The sequence below is a fragment of the Macrobrachium rosenbergii genome, chromosome 54 (genome assembly GCF_040412425.1).
Source record: "Macrobrachium rosenbergii isolate ZJJX-2024 chromosome 54, ASM4041242v1, whole genome shotgun sequence".
NCBI classification, from domain to species: Eukaryota; Metazoa; Arthropoda; class Malacostraca; order Decapoda; family Palaemonidae; genus Macrobrachium; species Macrobrachium rosenbergii.
The window spans coordinates 35,708,762-35,730,697 of NC_089794.1; the positions used below are offsets into that span (position 1 = coordinate 35,708,762).

Genomic DNA, 21,936 nt, shown 5'->3' on the forward strand with positions numbered 1-21,936 from the left:
AGCACACATTCCTGTATGGGATTCAACTAGGTTCGGTCTCCTACACCTAGCCCGATCATTCATCAGTGCCATTTAAGTCCCGTGTGATCTGTACACCATCCGGGTAAGTACATGAACCATCATGTACAGCCCCCATACCCTTGGCTCGGCTCTCCCGCTGGCACATCCTGTCTATTCAGGTGCGGCTATCTAACTATAGCTGGTCTGGGGCTGTTAGAAAGCATTTGGGACACTAAACTAAACTATACTACAACTACTAGTCTAAGACTACAGGATTAGTAAAGCTGGATTAGCTGGCACTGAACCCCATGCTGAGTTACACAGCAGTGATGTCACCAGTGTGCCCTGGTTGTGTGCAGACATACACTCTTTTACATTTATTAATTTTCCTTCAAAATTGATGAGTTATTCGAAAAGAGATGGCCTCATTAGGATCTAAAACCACAGAAACCAAGATCCATGCTTAAAACGATAATTGTTGAACGGGCATTATTTCTCATTATAATTATTGTTTCTACCTTTTCTTGGCAGCCATATAGCCCCCATATTTAAAGGTAAACTGTACTGGGAAGCTACAGAAACATAATATTCACAAGAAATAGTATGGAAGAGCTTTACCATATTGCTAGAAGCAAATACATGCCATTCTAGTGAAAAATTAGCCAAAATCTGTCGATACTGGCCGCCATCTTGGAATTTGGCCGCCATATTAAATCTTTTGCGTGGCCAGCGCCCTTTTCTGATAGAGGAACTTTAAAGAGCACTTGTGCAAAATTTCATGCTTGTTTCACTATCTGAACGATTCTTATGAAATATGCAATTATCTGCTGCACTATTAAAGGCACTGACGTTTTCTAAAGCAAGACTTGACGACAGTAGGAGATTTTATTTTGAATTTATTATTATTCAGCAGACGTAACCTATTCATATGGAACAAGCCCACAGGGGCCGTTGACTTGAAGTTCAAGCTTCCAAAGAATATTAAGGTGTTAATTAGGAAGAAGTAAGAGGAGGTAAAGGGAAATACAGAAAGAAGAGATCCCACTGACTTATTAAAAAAAGATGAAATTAATTAATAAATTAACAAATAGATAAAAATGTAATAAAATGCAAGGAGAAGAGTATTAGGGTAGTAATGCATTGCATCTTCGCTTGAACTTCTGAAGTTCCAATTACACGACCTCCTCTGGGAGGCTGTTCCACAGTCCAACGGTGGGAGGAATAAAGGACCTCCGGAACTGAGAAGTTCGACAGCGAGGCACATTTAAGGTGAATTCGAGACGAGTTTGGAGTGTAGGGCGTTACATAAACTTCCAGGAGGCTTTGACAGTCTAGTGCAAGCGGCAATGGATCAGAATGTGGCCTAAAGGCCAATAGAATAAGGATAGATAAGGGTTGCATCCAATAAGACTGGGAAAAAATGAAGATTTTCAAGTAGCAATTATACACAAGATTCTAAAGGTAAAATGTTTGCAGTCATTATCCTGCGCCTGACACGTTGTTTCCGGCCAGTTCTTGGTTGGGTGACCGATGAGGAATGCTAGGTGCCGTCAGAGAATGGGCTATCATCATCATGACCATCCGTGTGAGGTTAAAGACGAGGGTCACGCAACTTCATTCCAACATTCTGGCTAGAAAAATTAAAAGAGTAACATCTCTTAACTCTTGGTGTCACCATTCTACAGTTAAAAGGTTATATATATATATATATATATATATATATATATATATATATATATATATATATATATATATATATATATATATATATATATATATATATATATATATATATATATATACATTATACATATATTTATATAATGTATATATATATATGTATATATATATATATATATATATATATATATATATATATATATATATATATATATATATATATAAAGAGAGAGAGAGAGAGAGAGAGAGAGAGAGAGAGAGAGAGAGAGAGAGAGAGACCTGCCTTTAAAATGGAGACGGTTTAAATAAGTTACGCAAAACATAAGTAGGGAGGGAATTCCAAAGCTTGGCAATGTACTTCTAAGATGACTGCTGATTTCCCCCGGGTATTTGAGGGGAGAGGTGGCCTGACAGGTGTTACTATGCCACCTGAGAGGCAGAAAAGTCTTAAGGCATAAAGTTTGCCCCCAAAAAAATATTTAGGCGACAAAATAAGCTAAATAAATAAGCTGCCTTCATATTTCTTTTTGGTTTATGTGGTTTAGAACAGAGCCATTAATATCAAGTGAAGGACAGCTCTCTCTCGCTCTCTCTCTCTCTCTCTCTCATATATATATGTGTGTATGTATATACTGTACATATACATATACTGTATGTATACTGTATATATATATACATATATATAATAATAATAATAATAATAATAATAATAATAATAATAATAATAAGGTATGACATTTCCTATATTAGTTCTCCCGTATTAGTGCTGGCACGGGCTCTTGCTCCTAGAGTACCCCGTAATTGGGAGAGATGAAAAATGAACACCATTTAAGACAATTAAGATTGGCTAGAACCAGTCTCCCGACAGAGTGAGAGATAGAAAAATAAAAAAAAAAAAAAATAAAGTAAAAAACTGACAATAGAATTGGGCAGACCCACCTGCACATTACGTGACCCCCTTGAGAACCACCGTTCTATTCCTCTACGGCCAAGCTCTGGAACTTTCTTTCCGTCTGCGGTTATTATCTTCTCGAAGCGCCCGCGGGAACAGCTGCGGTCAGCGGTAATTGTATCTATCAGTCCAGCCGCGCCTTTTACTGCTGTTTAAGGCCCTCCCGCTGGCTATTAAGAGATACCTAATGTCTCTCTCGCAGCTCGTAAAAGAAGAGAGATTTCTTACGTGGGGCGTGAGCTGAGCGCAGATGTCTCCAGTGTTTAGACCTGGAATCGCTTAGGTGATTGAGCATTTTCGAGTTTTGATCAGCACGTCTGTATGTTATTTATGTTTAGGTTTATAAAGTCTTGCTTCACTTTTTAGTTAATGATGTTTGGGAAAGCTTTATGACCTATTTGGTTTTCCGATGGTTTATAAAGTCTTGCTTTATTTTTGTTAATGATGTTTGGGAAAGCTTTATGACCCATTTGATTATAGATGGATTTGCTAAGAATTATAACTTTTTTTAAAATTTTGTTTTTTTAAAAAGACAGGACGATGACGCTGCACTTAACCCCACTCTTTTGTCCGGTCTTGCGTAGTATGAAATATCTTTTATTTTTCTCATTACATAAGAATTTACAAGCTTTATGAAATTAGGAAAATAAACAACATAAAGATAGAGCTAGAATGTAAAACTAATTTACATAACGGAATAATTATCTCATATTGTTTAAATTCCGGATAATACCTTGAGCCGAGTATATATACAAATATTTAGTTTATATATGAATTTCCGGATGAAACGGGATAGAGAAAAATAGTTTAACAAAACAGACCATAAAGAATCAATTATAAATACAGAGAAGAAGTAAATTATATGAACGAATGAAAAATATTAAATGGTAAAATGTAAAAAAAAAAAAAATAAATCCGGAGGTAAAGATGGAGAGAGAACTTACTGAAAAATATTCAGTAAACAATGAAAGAATAACGAAAATCCGAAAGCAAATAAAAGGGCTAAAATGAATAACAAAAAGAAAGATTGTCACAAGCAGATTCCTAAAACACTTTCATTAAAAAGATAAAGAAAAATCAGATTACGTCGTGCATAAATTATCTGTGAAAGCAAAAAAAAAAAAAATAATGATAATAATTAAACAAAAAATATACTGATGAAAGTAAAAATGAAACCTTGAGAACAAAAGATACAGAAACGTCAAATCAAAGCACAAATTACCTGCGAAAGCAAATGATAATAATAATAATAATAATAATAATAATAATAATAATAATAATGAAAAAAATAAAAAATATACAGTATATACTGATAAAAGTAAAGATGAATCCTTAAGAAGAAAAGATAAAGGAACATCAAATCAAAGGAAAATTAAATTACATCATACACAAATTACCCGAGAAGGCAAGATGAACAAAAACACAATGATAAAAATAATGAAACCTTAAGAAATGAAACCATAAGGACTGCTGGAGTGTCAAGTCTGAGTCTTCTCAGGACACGAAGCGGCTGCCTAAGTAACTCGCTAATTGACACTTGGGATATAATTGTCTGTCCTTTCATGGTATAACATCCACACCCCCTGCCCCCGTCGCGTGAAGAGGATATAAATGGTAAATAAACAAACTAAGGGCGAAGGCTGGATTCGTGTCTGTTGCCACGATAAACGTGTGAAGAGAGAAAAGGAATATTTTTACCTTTTTTTTTTTTCGGTATACCTGTCTGTAAGTTTGACTCACACAGACACGCAGGCATAGACAGACTGACAGACACACACACACATATATTATGTATAAATATATATATATATATATATATATATATATATATATATATATATATATATATATATATATATATATATATATATATATACTTACACATACACGTATATATGTATATATATACACATATATACATATATATATGTGTATATATAACATAATGGATCGTTAGATCTTATATATATATATATATATATATATATATATATATATATATATATATATATATATATATATATATATATATATATATATATATATATATATATATATATATATATATATATATATATATATATATATATATATATATATATAACTGTTACACAAGTTCTTGTAATCTAGTGGTTAGCACACTGGCCTGAGCAGCGATGAGCGCCGAGGTCTGTTCCTAACCGAAGCAGACCTTTTGAACTCACTCTGTTGAAACCCAGTTTGTACCCGGTGCTTAGTCGATGATGAGGAAGGGTGAAGGAGCCACCACCTTTTCCAACAATGATGAAAGTTAACACCCTCTAAAATCACTCTTTCTAAGGTAAAGCGATGCTTCCCCGCTCCTTCCCCCCAAGGTAGAGGGGGTGGGATATTTTGGGGTGAAGCTGCTGACCTCATGCCTTATCCCAATTATATCTAGGGGATCAATGCATTATAGTATCTGGCTCCAATTGATGGTCACCTAACCAAATGCTGACCAGATCCAGTTTTGCTCAAATTCACAGATTGACGACACCGGTACAGCGAACGCATGGCGACCACAAGAAATAAGTCAGCATTCGTGTGCGTCTCTGGGCGTGTTTGCGCCAGCGTAACACGTGAAAGCAATACTCCGTTATTTGTCAATTCCGGTCCCGAAATGACATTGCTGCATAATCACAACGATTACCTGACGATTCAGAACCTACTAATGCGTGCGCTTTCGTTCGCGACCTTGCCATCGTTGTATTTTCGTGTTTATTTTCTCATTTTATCTTTACTCCGGCCATATCACGGTCGCCCCGCCTAATCTCTAGGTGGGACTGGGAGTCCAATCAAGTCTTGATTGCCTGGTGATTACACGTTACACCAATCCGCCTCCGCCGCCGCGGTATTACGGATATGAGGATCGAAATGATATTCAACGTGCTGAGTCCAACGCCGGAGGAGGGTCTCAGTGGTTTTCGGGAGGCCGGTGGGGTCGGAAATCCGGTGTTCTTGCTTGACAGACAAATGGGACCCGAAGAAGAATATTACATTGTGGAGGTCTAGAAGAAAAATGGAATTACTTCGGGATAATTAACTTGGAAGAAAAATTAATTACACGGGAAAAATTTATTTAGATGAAAATTTAATTACTTCGGATTAATTAATTTAGAAGATTTAATTACATTGGAATAATTAATTTGGAAGAAAAATTGAATTACTTCGGAATAATTAATTTAGGAGAAAAATTGAATTACTTCTGAATAATCAATTTACAAGAAAATTGAATTACTTCGGAATAATTAATTTAGAAGAGAAACTAAATTACATCGGAAAAATTAATTTAGAAGAAAAGTTGAATTACTTCGGAATAATTATTTAGAAGAAAAATTGAATTACTTCGGAATAATCAATTTAGAAGAAAATTGAATTACATCGGAAAAATGAATTTAGAAGGAAAATTAAACAGTCTGATCTTTTCTATATATATGAATAGACTGATTGATTGATTGATTCATCTAAAATGACAGTACAATGACTTTGCTGACAATCAATAAATTAATTTTTAACTACAATGGTATGTTTGTTACGTTACTACGCATGCGTGTAAATATGCACATGTAGTTGCAGTTTCTTTCGGAGTATTAAATGCCCGTATAAGAATATTTTCTTCTATCAGTTTTATATCTGATATTTAATTTGACTGATATTATTATTATTATTATTATTATTATTATTATTATTATTGCTAAGAAATTCACAATGTCGTAAAAAACAATCTGTGAAATAAAAATCCACAATTATATAGTAAATATATTACTATGTTTATTTTACAAAGTAATATATTCACTATATAATTGTGACTTTTTATTACAAACATTATTATTATTATTATTATTATTATTATTATTATTATTATTATTATTATTATTATTATTATTATTATTATTATCAATACATTCAATATCAGTTTAAAAATCTGTCTCTAGAGGCAAATTCACAGGCAATTCTCAAGGTATCTTGTTAACAGTTCTTAGCCTCTGAGCCTTAAAGTAGTGAGGAAATATTCAAAATGTGAAGCGCAGTAGACAATTAAAAAATTATGCATGGTAACATATAAAGATAGCGGTAGATTTATCTCTAAAGCACAGGAATAAAATTATATATTATATATAATAATCTAACACACATTGATAAAAATGAGTTTTAATCGCTAAATCTAACAGTAAGAGTACGCCCCCCATACGCTAGATTTTATCCATAAAAGAAATTCGCATCCTAAAGTAATAATTTTCAACGTTTAATATCGGTAAAAGCAAGTCTACAAAAATGAATCTAAACGCCCCCCCCAAAAAAAAAATTCTAAAAGACTTAAATTGAAATGGGAAGGGAGAGAGAGAGAGAGAGAGAGAGAGAGAGAGAGAGAGAGAGAGAGAGTCCATATAAAAAAATATATGAAAGTTCCAAATAAAAATGAATCGCCAAAAACCTGAGATATCATGAATGAAAATGGTCTAAACACCACTGACCTCGAAATCACAAAAGGCGTAGCTAATGGGGGCCTGAAATAGGTAGGGCCTGTCAATCTTTTTCGGCGCATGCGCCCTAAGAGAGGCGTATATAAAAGGGCCAACCAATGTTCGGAAGTCAACCAGTTCCCTAAATCCGTAGCAATGCATAAGGTAGTGGTACAAAAGTTAACATTTTTATTTTTGTATTCCTGAATTATTAATGTCCCCATCAGAATTATATAGTATTGTAGCCGCTGTTACTGCTTCGATACTCCTGCTACTTTTAATACCCCGTTACTACTTTTATTCAGTTAATGCTATTGATAATATCATTATTTATTAACGTTTCCATTGTTACTGCTTGCACTGCTATTTTTGTGTTTCCGATTGTTAAAGTCTTTAAAAACATTAGTATTATAAACACTGCTGTTAGCAGCGCTACTGCGCTAATTCTGCTACTTTTAATGCGTTACTACTGCTAATGCTATTCAATATTATTTCCCTGTAACTACTTATTCTACTAATATTTCCGCTACGTTTTAATACTGCTCTTATTAGTGTTTGCTGCCTATTATACCAGTTTTTCCGCTAGGTTTTTTTTACTACTATTATTACTGCTTACTACTTACTATACCAATATTTCCTCTACGTTTTATTGCAGCTCTTATTCCTGTCGATATAACTCTTACTGCTTTAACAACCATGTTCCATAAATAACAGATTCTCTTTCATTCAGGCGACCTTACTCTTTGTGGTGGGCGTGGCTGCTTTCGTGGGCGGTGACGTAAGCTTACACCAACATCATTCTTCAGAGCATCATTCCAGCGCTTCTCAACATCGCCTGGAACATCATGTAAGCCATGGGCACGTTGGAAGTCATGGGCATGTTGGAAGCTATGGGCATCATGGAATTCATGGGCGTCATGGAAGCCATAAACACCATGTTGAGGATCATGGGCATCATGGAACTCATGGGCATCATGGACTTCATGGGCGTCATGGAAGCCATAAACACCATGTTGAGGATCATGGGCATCATGGAACTCATGGGCATCATGGACTTCATGGGCATCATGGAAGCCATAGACATCATGTTGAAGATCATGGGCATCATGGAATTCATGGGCATCATGGAAGCCATGGGCATCATGGAAGCCATGGGCATCAAGGAAAATATGGGCATCACGATGACTACAATCAGGAGACGTATGAACATGTGAGTTTATTTCGATCTTTCTACCCAATTTTTTTAAATGATAAAAGTTTTTTTTAAATGATAAAAGTTTTGGGGGGGATATTTTAGAAATTATATCCAAATAAAATAAGAAATATAAATTCCATTCTCTGTGCAAAATGTTAGACTTAGAAACTTTTGTGCCGTTCAGAACCACACAGTTTTCTAGAGGTTTTGATTCCAGCTGTTCCCAAATTATGGAATGGTCTCCCTGGTCATGTACAGTAGTTGAATCTTTGAAAGTTAAGGGGTTTTGTTGCACTTGCTTTTCTTTATTTCTTTAATTTAGTTCATTCTTCCTTTTCTTTTTGTGTGTTAGGCATCTCTCCCTATTGGAGCCTCTGGGTTTGTGGTATCATGATTTTATCAGATACAATTGCAACTAGGCTAATTGTTGTTATAATAATCATAACACTCTCCCTTTTCCAGCACCCTGCCCATTACGACTTCGAATATGCTGTACACGACGAGTACTCGGGCAACCACTTCGGCCACGAAGAATCCCGCCACGACTACAAGACTGAGGGAGAATACTTCGTCCATCTTCCCGACGGACGCGTCCAGACAGTCACTTATTACGCCGACGAGACAGGATACCATCCCGATGTCTCTTACCAAGGGGAAGCCCACTACGATACCCACGGCCCACACCACGCTGGGTATCATGCCCCTACCAAGACCTACCATGCACCATAGCCAGCCTATCACTGAAGTTGTTGAAAATTTTATTTTTTTATTAATTACGAATGAAAATATATCTGTATTGAAATAACAAGGCGTTTGCATTGAATTATTTCCTTTTATTCAAATCTGCAGATACAACGGAGAACCGAAAGATGAGTCTTTATTTTCTTTCAGTTTTCTTGCAATGCAAAGCTCTGGAATTCTTTCCTTGCCTTTGCTTTCTTTCTTGCCTGTCTTATTTTCTCCTTATAAGAACATGGACGATAGAATTCGCGTTTATGCTTCTAAACTTTACTAAAGTTTCCTATAGAACTAGTCAGATGTTATCTTTATATTTCTCTTTTCAATTCTTCTCAGGAAAGTTATATACTTAGTGCATTTTCATACTTATATGTCTACATGTACACTCTGTTACATATTTTCAGTATGTTCTGAAGAGATGTGTAGGGCATTAATATAAGGAAAAATGCTAAAAAAAAGTGGCCCTTCCCCCACCCCAACACAATATTTTTAACGAATTTGGGTAATGTCAAGCCGGAAAAAATCGACCGAGACAAATTGACTAATTGTCAACTGATGATTGTTTCCTCCACCCACTGGGCCACGCAGATTAACGGAAAGTAGCCAGTGAGCGTTTGACCTTGAAGAAGTCCACGTGCGGTAGTTTTAAAATCTATTTTTATATTTGTTGTGAATATTGTGTTGCCGTGAGTGCTGTAACAATATCAGCAAGATATACTTCATATGATTATTTAGTCCGAGTGATTGAGTGTTTTAAGGTAGGCCTAAAAACAAAACAAACAAAGTTGTTGAAGAAACTGAGTTGCACCTCTTTGTATCAGTTGACATCAGTTAACTCCTTGTTGACAAATACAAAGGGGAAGAGGGCTCTTGCGTCCCTCCCCTTGGCCTGTCGCTGGGAAGCCCAGGAAAGTTAGCCCCTGTACCCTCGCCGTAATGAAACGTCTATAGTTCAGACAAGGAACCGGTAAAATTGAAAACTTAAGACTATTACCGCGCCCCTCTGGTTCGGTAACTACCAGTTTATGTGCAATATGGACACCGTGTTTAGTACCAGCACCTTGGGGATGAATGTGAAAACTTAAACAAAAGACAGTAAATATGATAAACATAAAAAAGACATAAATACAAACAAAAGCTAAATAAAAGGCGGTAAATATCCCGGTCGGCGACTGGCGGGAACCGGGCCGCGGTAGTAGCCTATAGTTTACCCCCTACAGCAGCACCTGGAGGAGTGCTTTGGTTTCGGCAAAGATATGGCTGTGAAAGAAAAAAGCAGTTTAACGCCTGCAAAAAATAAAGAAATGGTTAGGTTTGTAAAGGAGCATAAAGGATGACTTGCAGAGGAGTGTGCTGTGGAGTGATGGCAGCGGAGAGAGTGGAGTGAGCCCAGCATCAGGTGCTTAGGGGAACTAAATGCGTAGCGCCTACCCGGAAATTAACTAGCTATGGCTGACTCTGTTCCAACGAGACTTAAGAACTGCCTCAAGCTTCATGGAGGACCAACTTGGTATCCAGTTTGGTGAGTGTTCCCCAAAAATTTTCACTTATTTATTCGCATTTCCATTGATTTTATATACATGCCTGTAAGTCTGCTGCGTGAAATGTCTCACCCCGATATTCTTATCCGTTTGTTGAATTATTTTATATATATATATATATATATATATATATATATATATATATATATATATATATATATATATATATATATATATATATATATATATATATATATATATATATATATATATATATATATATTATATATATATGAATTTTTGTCACATACGCTGTGAGATTTTTAGTGCTACTATAGTAGGAGGTCTACCTGCGTGTTTCTACACTGTTCCGCCGCGTTTAGTACCAGCCCCTCGGGGATCAAATGTCCCTAGTGCACATGATCACATTTGATCCCCGAGGGGCTAGTACTAAACACGGCGAAACACATTTGATCCCCTAGGTAGACCGCCTACTATAGTAGCACCGATTTTTTATATTCACAAACATTAAGCTACAAATGCCTTTTAATATCAAATTCACTTAACCTCGGAATAATATAGCGAAGGGAAATTTGTAAACGATAGGCTAAACGATCCGTCGCCAGGGGGACTTGAACCACCGAATGGTTGGGGAACGACGACTTGTCAGTGAAGCTAAGCAGTAGGATATATATATATATATATATATATATATATATATATATATATATATATATATATATATATATATATATATATATATATATATATATATATATATATATATATTGAACAACAATAATTTACTGATCCAAAATGATATTTTTGTATAAAATCAAGTATACGCCAGGATGCCTCAGAGAAACTATTTCTGTTAAAAACAGTTTTAAAAATATACCCATTTTCTTATTTTCATTGTTACTATGCGGGAGTTCATCTGACATTTTTTTTTAGCTAGAACTGGGATGGAATTTGAATAATTATAGATATAAAAAAAATATTAAAAGATCTTTTAAGAATTACAGTCGAACTATGGATGGAAAATGCCACTACTGTGAAATGAAATAAAAAGGTTGCAAACGGTTTCTAAACAACCGTCCATTTCCTGATTTGTACATGAATAAGGCCACAAGTCAGTATTTCGGTACTTGAGGTGTTATGAATAGAGGCTGTTTTTAGCCTGGTGCGTTAAGTTAAGGAACGCATCACACTTAGGATAGCGATTCCTGTCCACTGGAAACCTCTTTAGATATTTGAGCTTCTGTGCTGATATCTTCAAGTTACCAAAAATTAGTTGTTGAATTATATTTTCAAATAAGGTTATTGCTAAAGATTACTAAGTTATGGGATTAAGACTAAGACAATATAGCTGAACATCGCGGGAATCTTATCATAAGAAAAAGTCTCATAATTCGTAAAAACAAAAACGTTTTTAGTTTGAATGGTATCGAGATCTTTTTATAATGATTAAGAGTCTCCTGCAGCTAGTTGTATTACCAATGATGATATCAATATATACTTAATCTGACTCATTAAATGCACTATTTGATTATCATGAAATTCTTTAAACAAAAAATATCCGATAATACTAATATTACATCCCCCCACACCTTTAATCCCCCCCCCCTCGTGTGCCTCTTTTTCTCGTCTTAGAATAGCCAAGCTAGAATTTAAATGGCTTCCCAGTTCTCTGTCGCTGACAGGAGAGAACAATTTGAATACGACGACACAATTCTCCCCGTAGGGTGGTAGTGCCGTCAGTGCACCTCATGCGGTGCACTGTAGGCATTACTTAAGGTTCTTTGCAGCGTGCTTGCGGCCCCTAGCTGCAACCCTTTTTATTCCTTTTACTGTACCTCCTTTCATATTCACTTTCTTCCATGTTATTTTCCACCCTCTCCTAAAAGTTGATTCATAGTGCAACTGCGAGGTTTTCCTCCAGTTACGCCTTTCGAACGTTTTACTGTCAATTTCCGTTTCAGCGCTGAATGACCTCGTAGGTCCCAGTGCTTGGCCTTTGGCCTAAATTCTATATTCAGTTCAATTCAACAACACAATTCTTATCAGTTTTACTAAAATTCGCGTGACGAAGATTCTTCAATAACATAGTAACTTTATACAGTTAAGTATAGCGACCGATATTTATAAACGAAGTCCGATGGCACGGTCAACTTAATGACCTAATCATCTTTAGAGAGAGTGAAAAGCATTAGGAGCAATGATAAGGAAAAGCCTTTTTTGGCTAACTACGAAAACATTGCTAGTCCAGCCCCGTACAAGAAGCAAGACTCTAGGTACGGTAAATAAAAGTATAAGAAAAGAGAGTTTCAAAGCTTAAGTAGAAAGTTCATTAAGAAATTGAACAGAAATATTGACTCGAATCTCCAGTATTTCTGAATGCTTTGAATCCGTAAAAGGAAATTATCAAATACAAACGTATTGTAATTTCGACAAAAATTTATTTTTATCCGCAATAAATTAGCAATGGATCGACTGTCTCAGTGGTATATAGGCTCCGGTGCGTGGTAGGACTTGGCAGGGGCACGATACCCAGCGTGGTGTGGGCCGTGGGCATCGTAGCGCGCTTCCCCTTGGTAGGAGACCTCGGGATGGTATCCCGTCTCGTCGGCGTAATAAGTGACTGTCTGGACGCGTCCGTCGGGGAGATGGACGAAGTATTTGCCCTCGGTCTTGTAGTCTTGCCTGGATTCTTCGTGACCGAAGTGGTTGCCCGAATACTCGTCGTGTACAACATATTCGAAGTCGTAATGGGCAGGGTGCTGAAAAAGGAGTTCAATGTATATGTAATACGTACCTAAAGGAAATTAATTGATATAATTCATATGCATTTGATAATATATTAAGTATTCAGAAGAATGAGCTGCTATTTTTCTGAAGGAAGAACTTGGATAGAAAATGAACAAAAGCAAATATAAACTTACATGTTCGTATGTCTCATGGTCGTAATTAGAGTGATGCCCATGACTGCCATGATACCCATGGCTTCCATGGTGTCCATGGCTTCCATGATTCCCATGACTCCCATGATACCCACGGTTTCCATGATGCCCATGGCTTCCATGATACCCATGGCTCCCATGATGCCCATGGCTTCCAACATGCCTATAGCTTCCATGATGCCCGGGAATATCATGATGCAATCTGACGTCACCGAGTGCCAGAGAGGCCACGCCCACCACGAGAAGTAAGGTTACCTGGAAAGACGTTATTGACCTCCTTGAAGATGACCCATTAAAGAAAATAGTTTAAAAAACAAATATTTTTTTATTTACAAGCAATAATGTGTTAATAATGGAAAGTGATAGAATTAATTGGTAACATTATAAATACTTTCATGAGTGTTGTTTTGAATACATAATATAAAGTGAGACATAATATGGTCTTTCTGCTTCCAGTTGAAGTAAACAAATAAGATGAAAACAACAAAAGATGAAGAAGATATATATACATATATATATATATACACATACATACATACATAAATACATATATAATACATACATATATATATATATATATGTGTGTTTATGTATGAATGTATGTAAGTATATGTGTATGAATATGTATAAGATGAATGGAAAATTTCATTAAAATAATATGTATGGAAGTGAATAATTTATGGAAAAATTTGTATTTGAGCAATACTGTACATAAAACAGAAACCCTACAGTAGCGAATAAAAGTAAACCAATAGTAGCACTATTTTTAGCAATACCTGGTTCATATTGGTCGAATGGTGACAGAACTGCCTGCCTGTGGAACCGTGACTGTTGCTTTTATATGGGATGGAGTTTGCCTGCGCATGCGCGGAGGACGGAGGTCTATTTTAGACCCATTGATGGGCTTCGTAATGACTTTCACATTTTTTCAAGGTACTTCTTGGCGCCAAAATCGATGTTTAAAGGGACTCTAGGAATTACAAGCGTTCAGATGCAGGAAGCACTTCCCAAAGTTTAATGCAAAGTATAATGTATTGGTAAAGTAAACTTTAATAATATTTTCCTTAGCTACCACTTAACTATTTGTTTTTCAACTAGCTAAGCTCTTTTGCGATTTTCTTAGCTTTACAAAGTTTGATTTTTTCCTGTTTTCTCACTTTTAAGATATTCCTTACTACTCTACAAAGTTGAAAGTTTTATTTAGTTTTGCTATGTTAAATATAATTCTATAAACGTGAAAAAAGTTTAATGGATTTTCGTTAAGTTTTATAATGATTAGCAAAATGTAATTTTTCAATTATGCGAAATTTTATGTATTTCCGTATGCTTATTAAAATTAATATTTTTAGCCATATTAGGTCTGAGATAGTTCAAGCTTTGCTGCGCTACTGTTTGAAATACTTTCCTCAACTAAGTAATGTAAGATATTCAGTTCAGCTAATTATATCTGGAATATAATAATCTCAACAAACCATATATCCATTTTATTTTAGCAAAATATAATATGGGAAAATTAACGCAAAAACTTCTATTTGCGAGTTCTTCAGTCTTAAATTTGACTGATTTGTGAAAATTTGGCTATAAGGCCAAGCACTGGGACCTATGAGGACATTCAATGCTCAAGGTGATGAGAGTGAGTTTGAGTGGCTGGACATTAAGACAGAAGAAAGGAAGTGGGAACGGACGCAGCTAAGGGCCGAAGGGACGCTGCAAAAAATATTTAGAAATGCCTACAGTGCACCACAAGATGTGCATTGACAGCGCTGTCCTCCTACGGGGCTTCAGCCTTGGTGACAGTTGACTGTGAACAGTTGGTAGGTGACAAAGACATTTGTACCCGTAGGGGGGTAGTGCCGTCAGTGCACCTCATGCGGTGCACTGTAGGCATTACTCAAGGTTCTTTGCAGCGTGCTTTTGGCCCCTAGCTGCAACTCCTTTCTTTTATTTTACTGTATCTCCTTTTATATTCTCTTTCTTCCATCTTACGTTCCACCTTCTCCTAACAATGATTCATAGTTCAACTGCGAGGTTTTCCTTCAAACCTTTTACTGTCAATTTCCGTTTCAGCACTGAATGACCTCATAGGTCCCAGTGCTTGGCGTTTGGCCTAAATTCTATATTCAGTTCAATTCACAAAGGCATTTGTATTGTGTGGATAACGACGTTGATAGGATACGACGGTGGTCCTTTTAATAGGATTTTCAGTGTTATTCTAATAGGTTCACTGTTTCAATTCGACTACTTACCTTTATCCGCAGTTGATCTTTGTGTGATGAATCTACCAGTCTTCCCAACATGAATTTCTTTGAAGTTGCTGCATGCTATAAACACCAGGCAGGGTTCCCTTTTTTAAAATATTCATTGATAAGCGAACTACCGGTGGTTCTGGGATAGTGAAAAGTAAACAGATTATTTATTATTATTATTATTATTATTATTATTATTATTATTATTATTATTATTATTATTATTATTATTATTATTTAAATTCATTTGAAAGCAATTACAGATGATAGGAAGTACAGAAAGAAGAGATCAGTTATTAGAACAAAAGATAAATTAGCAAATTAATAAATAAATGGATAAAAATGTAAAATTATTATTGTAAAGTGAGCGTAGTAATGTATTGCATCTTCGCTTGAACTTGTGGGGCTCTAGCCTAATTGCACAACGTTCTCAGGGAGACCGTTCCATAGTCGGGTTTAAGGTGAACAGAATCTACAGTTTTCTGTAAAGGAAAACTGTTGAGATGGCTATTTGTCTGTCCGTCCACACTTTCCGCCTGCCCTCAGATCTTAAAAACTACTGAGGCTAGAGGGCTGCAAGTTGGTATGTTAATCATCTACCCTCCAAACATCAAACATACCAAATTAGTTTTTATTTCATTTAAATTTAAAGTTAGCCATGATCGTGCGTGTGGCACTGCTATAGGTGCCAACAACGCAGGCCACCATCGGGCCGTGGCTGAAAGTTTCATGGGCCGCGACTAAGAGTTTCATGGGCCTTGGCTGAGAGTTTCATGAAGTATTATACCAGGCCACCGAATGATAGATCTATTTTCCGTGGCCTTGATTACGCTGTACAGAAAACTCCACTGCGCCGAAGAAACTTCGACGCATTTTTTACCTGTTTTTGTTAATGTTTTCAACGTAAGTGACCTTCACTTTATTTTTGAGGTCTATTTGTTTGTTGTTGCTGGGACCTCTTCAGTACTGTACATCTTTCTCGCTTTGTGGATAGACAACTCGATAATACTGTATATTCCGGACTGAGTAATTGTGTCAAATGCTAACGAATCTACTGAAATTCTTTTTCCATTTAACCATACGAGTATTACTAAGCCATTTTAGAAATAATTTCAGCCAACCATGATCTTTACTAAAAAAAATGATACTATCATTACTGACATATTTACCAAAAACAAACACACAAATGAACAAATAAACAAGAAAATAATGAACACGAAATCCCGTCTCGAAACAGGCAATAAATATCTATTTCAGTAATGTACGTACACAATTCCCATTAGATCATTACTTCCAATTTGGCTTCATTATATCTTTTTCTGAATATTCTGTCCTAATGGCCACGATGTTTTGCAAAGTCTCAATACTGTATCGATCTATCCTAATGAGTATCATTTTTTATAAACAGTCTCATTTTCATCATGATATGATACAATCATTGAATTACAATCTAGGATAATGATACGGTTACAATGTACATTTACCGTATATGTAAAAAAAAAAAAAAAAAGGTTTTCAGAGCTTGTAGTGACCGCAAGAGAGCTCATTACGCAATCAGGCCTGAACCAAAAGCATAATAGAGTTACTATGTTAAGAATGTCAGCCAATAGGGAGCAGTGTTCCCAATCACGTGACAGTTGGTCAACCTTCGGCCAGAGCTCTGTGACTGTCTAAGAGAACGCGGCACCACGCCCTTTGATAAGTGTCTCTCCATTCTTCTTCGGGAGAGATAGCTAGACGGGTTGCTCGTTCTTTGCCTGACGAATAAAACGAGGAAAGAAAGGCAGAAGACGCATGCTTACTATACGTTCTTATGAACATTATATTTAGTTCTAAAAATCTCATAATCGCATGAGTCACTAAAATGGTGAAGAAATCCGCATATATATATATATATATATATATATATATATATATATATATATATATATATATATATATATATATATATATATATATATATATCTTTCTCTAAACACACACACACACAAGGACACATGTATATGTTCATTTATACTGACATAATTGTGGAGTTCTTCACCATTACATCTATATATATATATATATATATATATATATATATATATATATATATATATATATATATATATATATATATATATATATATATATATATATACATATATATATATATATATATATATATATATATATATATATATATATATATATATATATATATATATATATATATATATATATATGTACTAACATCATTGTACATGAACAGCTGGTCTTCCTCTTTGATCGTAAAATATATTCTCTGATGTAGAGGCCGATGGGATGGATAACTCAGTGCCTTTTTCTAGCCCAGGCCGCAAGGTATCAAGAAAAAGAATGAAGGGAAAGTGAATCTCTCTTAGATATGTGCAATGTATTATTCATTCATTTATTGTCCATAAAACATTTTTGGTAATTATTTACAAACTTGTTTTATACAAGTCCACTAGTATAGTGGTTAGTGTAGTGGTACGCCACTCAGATGCTGCGGGTTCGCGTCTCCTCCCAGGCGATGAAAAATCACTGACTCTGTATCATGATCAGTTACTGATGTAGTGTGGGGTCTGCAGTGGGAGGTTGAAACAACACTCTATGGAAACTTTAATTTCAAGTCATTGGCCCCTTTGGTGTGCTTGTTGCATGTGAATAGGTTTCATCTACTGAGATAATAATAGTAATAATTATTATTATATCTTTTGGCATTCATTTACCCATACTTTATAATTCCAGCAATTTCTTATTTTTTTTTTATTTTCAGTTGACGTGAACTTCCATATTAACTTGATTTGTTATAGTAGCAGCGTTTATTCAATAGAGCATTTAGTACTCAAATATTTATTCTGTATAATACCCGCGGGATTCAAAACAATTATTATTCGATAATATTCGATACAAGTTTCATAATGGAAATAAAATATTATAACGATACAGACGCCATAAAATTGCCATTTTTCTAAAGGCAATGGCATAACCCAGAATGCTCTGCAGTAACCAGAATTTCTGGAATTGCTTCAGATGCCAAGTGCTGCTTAGTACCGACAGTTAAAAAAGATATAGAATTATAGAATTTTTATGATTTCAGCCGGCAAATTATTTTCTACAGAGAAAGAAATTAGGGATGGATATTTTTGGCCTAATATTTGAAGTGGAAAAACGTTGGTTGGCCAGAGTATTCAGGATTCTACACTCACACACGCACACACAAACTCAATTTCTGGGTAAAAATTTTGATGGAAAAAATAACATGTTGAAATACAGTTCACTGAAAATGCATTTTTTTTTTATTGAATATGAATATATACATATATATATTTTCCGTATAAATCTTATAATGATTATTTACAAACTTATTTTACATATATGTTTTTGGCATTCGTATATATATATATATATATATATATATATATATATATATATATATATTTATATATTTATATATTTATATATATATATATATATATATATATATATATATATATATATATATATATATATATATCAACGTCTATTCACATCACCAACTATTTAGGAGCAATCTGATGACTCGAGTGATAACAAAAGGGTTTTAAAGTTAAAAGATTTATTTAGGCCTATATACAATATCCGGCATATGATAAGTAAGGCGCACTATATGGGTGCCAAATTGGGCATCCCCTTCGAATGATACCCTGGGATAATACCCGGTCTCGTCCGCGTGATAGGTGACTGTCTGGATGCGCCCGTCGGGAAGATGGACGAAATATTTACCCTCGGTTTTGTAGTCGTGTCGATATTCCTCGTGGCCGAAGTGATTGCCCGAGTGCTCGTCGTGTACGACATAGTTGTAGTTGTAGTGACTCGGAATCTGGGAGGTAAATAATATTGAGGTTAAACTTTCGTATCGTACGTGTGGATTAGTTAATGCGCTTTGCGTTGTTCTCGATTCGTGTTTAGGTGAGTGTCGTCTGCATAACATAAGGTCACTGTGCTGCAAGTTATTTAAAAAATTTTATATATTTCAAATAAATCTTTGTGATAATACGATTAACAATATATTTTCGCAAACGTGAATGATTTAAAATTGTTAACGCATTCCAGTTTCGATTTGTAGCATCATAATTTTTTAAAACGCAGAATACAAAAAAAAAAAAATACATTGTTGTAAGCGTCATAAACTCTATTGGTTCAAGATTAATAATATATCTTCTCAAACGTGAATGACTTAAACTTGTTTAAAAAATCTAGTTTCAATTTGTAGCAACATAATTTTGTTCAAATTCACAGAATAAAAAAAAACTTACGTTATCGTAAGCGCCATAAACTCTAGGCCTATGCTGTCCATTACTTTTATGCGTATGGCTTCCACCATACCCAGGGCTCCCAGTATGTACAAGACGGTCGTTATGGTTAGAACTCCCGTGACGTGCAACACTTCCATGATGTTCAGAATTGCCATGATGTCCATAAAGTCTATGACTCTCAAATCTTAACGTTGGGTCATATATGCCAAGGTCACTGACCACCAAAGTTGCCACGCCCAGCAGAAGCAGTGGAGTAACCTGAAGAAGACAGTTTATGTATGTATGTATGTATATATATATGTAGACATATATATATACAGTATATATGTATGTATGTATATATATATATATATATATTTATATGAATATATTTGTATGTGTGTATATATACACACACTCATATATATACGCATATATATGCACATATATAGTATTTATATGTATATATATAGATATGACAGTCTTTCCATGTATTTATATTGATATTATTTTAATAATAATAATAATAATAATAATAATAATAATAATAATAATAATAATAATGATAATAATAACAACTTATTTTCAAGTATACACCAAAATGGAAGTGAGAAGTAACAAATATGGGAAAACAAGAGTAAAAAGAAGAATAGAAAAAAGTAATCAATTGCAAATACATAATAAAACTAAAAATAAAAAAAGACATATAGGTCTGCAGTCCAGTCACAGCATAAACAAGAAAGAAGCTGCTCACTCAAGATGCATGTAGTACTAGTACCTTCTCCATAACGGTTGACTGAAAGAAATGCTCAACGTTCAGCCCTATCGTCACCTTTATGAACGAAGCAACAGCTTTCTGCGCATGCGTAATGCTTGCGCCTGCGCAAAACAGCACACCTAATTTGAGCTTGCTAATGAGGCTGGTTAACGGCTTTCGTATGTTTTGCGACATCTCTTCTTTACAAAACGATGCTTAAAATATCTCAGCATCCATCGTAAGACGTTTATCTTCTACATTACTGTGTACTGGAAATTACCTGCCATTATAGAGGCAGGAGCCTTGATAAAGAAGATGCACGAGAAAAAATAAATTGCTCTCTTGTTGTATCACACCAAAACAGAGATTAAGAGTCATACGTTTGCCAAGGAAAATTAAATGTAATTAATACCTAAATCTCTGGCGTGTGGTATTCTTGTTTTGCAAGACACCCCATCCCACACAATAATAAAAGTAAGAAATTTTTTAGTATTTGCACATAACACGGCAACTGTAAATTCTAGCTATATATATATATATATATATATATATATATATATATATATATATATATATATATATATATATATATATATATATATATGTATATATGTGTGTGTGTAAACATGCATAGGCTATACATACATATATATATATATACATGTATATATACATACAGTATATGTAAAAACACTTTATGTACGTATGCAGATGTATCAAAGGAAAAAAAATGAAACACAAGCAATACATCCTGCCCAGTTTCGTCTTTAGTTTTTTAAGACATCTTCGATAGAACTAATAGCTGAACATTTTTTGAAATATATTTTCGAGGGTGACAGTACAACTGAACATACAGACTGCTGAATAATATTTCGCACCGTATGGGAAAAAGAATACTAGACCACCTTATTTGGGACAAAAAACATTTTCCATTCAGTTGGGCTCACATCTTTGATGTTATGCCCAGATGGATGTACGTATTATGCCGTCAACATACCTAAACCACACTACATTGCGTGGAATGATTTTTTCCAAATATTCTGCTTTTCAAAACTTCCATAACTAAATTCTCAAAATGGGAGAAAAGGGTTGTCCATGCCTTATCAAAATTATAAGTAATATTTCCTGTATGCATAATTTCTCATGACAAAGTTAAATCATTCATG

At 34.8% G+C, this 21,936-nt stretch overlaps 3 protein-coding genes across 4 annotated transcripts in view; 2 read left to right on the forward strand and 1 right to left on the reverse strand.

Annotated features, from left to right (window-relative positions):
• Positions 1-7,850: 7,850 nt before the first annotated feature.
• On the forward strand, positions 7,851-9,480 carry LOC136834639 (uncharacterized). Its single transcript, XM_067097220.1, has 3 exons — positions 7,851-8,323; positions 8,771-9,053; positions 9,451-9,480. The coding sequence occupies exons 1-3, from the start codon at positions 7,968-7,970 to the stop codon at positions 9,478-9,480; spliced, it is 669 nt and encodes a 222-aa protein (XP_066953321.1). The 5' UTR covers positions 7,851-7,967.
• Positions 9,481-9,671: 191 nt separating this feature from the next.
• LOC136834971 (tyrosine-protein phosphatase non-receptor type 23-like) overlaps positions 9,672-21,936 on the forward strand; it is an 84,068-nt gene continuing 71,803 nt past the window's right edge. For both annotated transcript variants that reach the window (XM_067097932.1, XM_067097934.1), the window contains exon 1: positions 9,672-10,568. The gene's annotated coding sequence lies outside the window, so the exon portion shown is untranslated. The remainder of the gene's footprint in view (positions 10,569-21,936) is intronic.
• On the reverse strand, positions 12,988-20,189 carry LOC136834640 (uncharacterized). The gene is made up of 4 exons (XM_067097221.1): positions 20,079-20,189; positions 19,383-19,598; positions 13,470-13,742; positions 12,988-13,307 (listed from the first exon to the last, which is right to left on the reverse strand). Exons 1-4 carry the CDS (start codon positions 20,187-20,189, stop codon positions 13,026-13,028), a joined length of 882 nt encoding a protein of 293 aa, XP_066953322.1. The 3' UTR covers positions 12,988-13,025.

What these genes read in the sequence shown, in the direction of transcription:
- LOC136834639 (XM_067097220.1), top strand. Translation starts at nt 7,968, where the DNA reads ATGGGCACGTTGGAAGTCATGGGCATGTTGGAAGCTATGGGCATCATG. An exon ending in ATCAGGAGACGTATGAACAT is followed by an intron (nt 8,324 to 8,770) that starts GTGAGTTTATTT and finishes TCCCTTTTCCAG; the next exon opens with CACCCTGCCCATTACGACTT. An exon ending in ATAGCCAGCCTATCACTGAA is followed by an intron (nt 9,054 to 9,450) that starts GTTGTTGAAAAT and finishes ACATATTTTCAG; the next exon opens with TATGTTCTGAAGAGATGTGT.
- LOC136834640 (XM_067097221.1), bottom strand. Translation starts at nt 20,189, where the DNA reads ATGGCAATTCTGAACATCATGGAAGTGTTGCACGTCACGGGAGTTCTA. An exon ending in TGGAAGCCATACGCATAAAA is followed by an intron (nt 19,599 to 20,078) that starts GTAATGGACAGC and finishes TTTACCTCCCAG; the next exon opens with ATTCCGAGTCACTACAACTA. An exon ending in ACCATGAGACATACGAACAT is followed by an intron (nt 13,308 to 13,469) that starts GTAAGTTTATAT and finishes CTCCTTTTTCAG; the next exon opens with CACCCTGCCCATTACGACTT.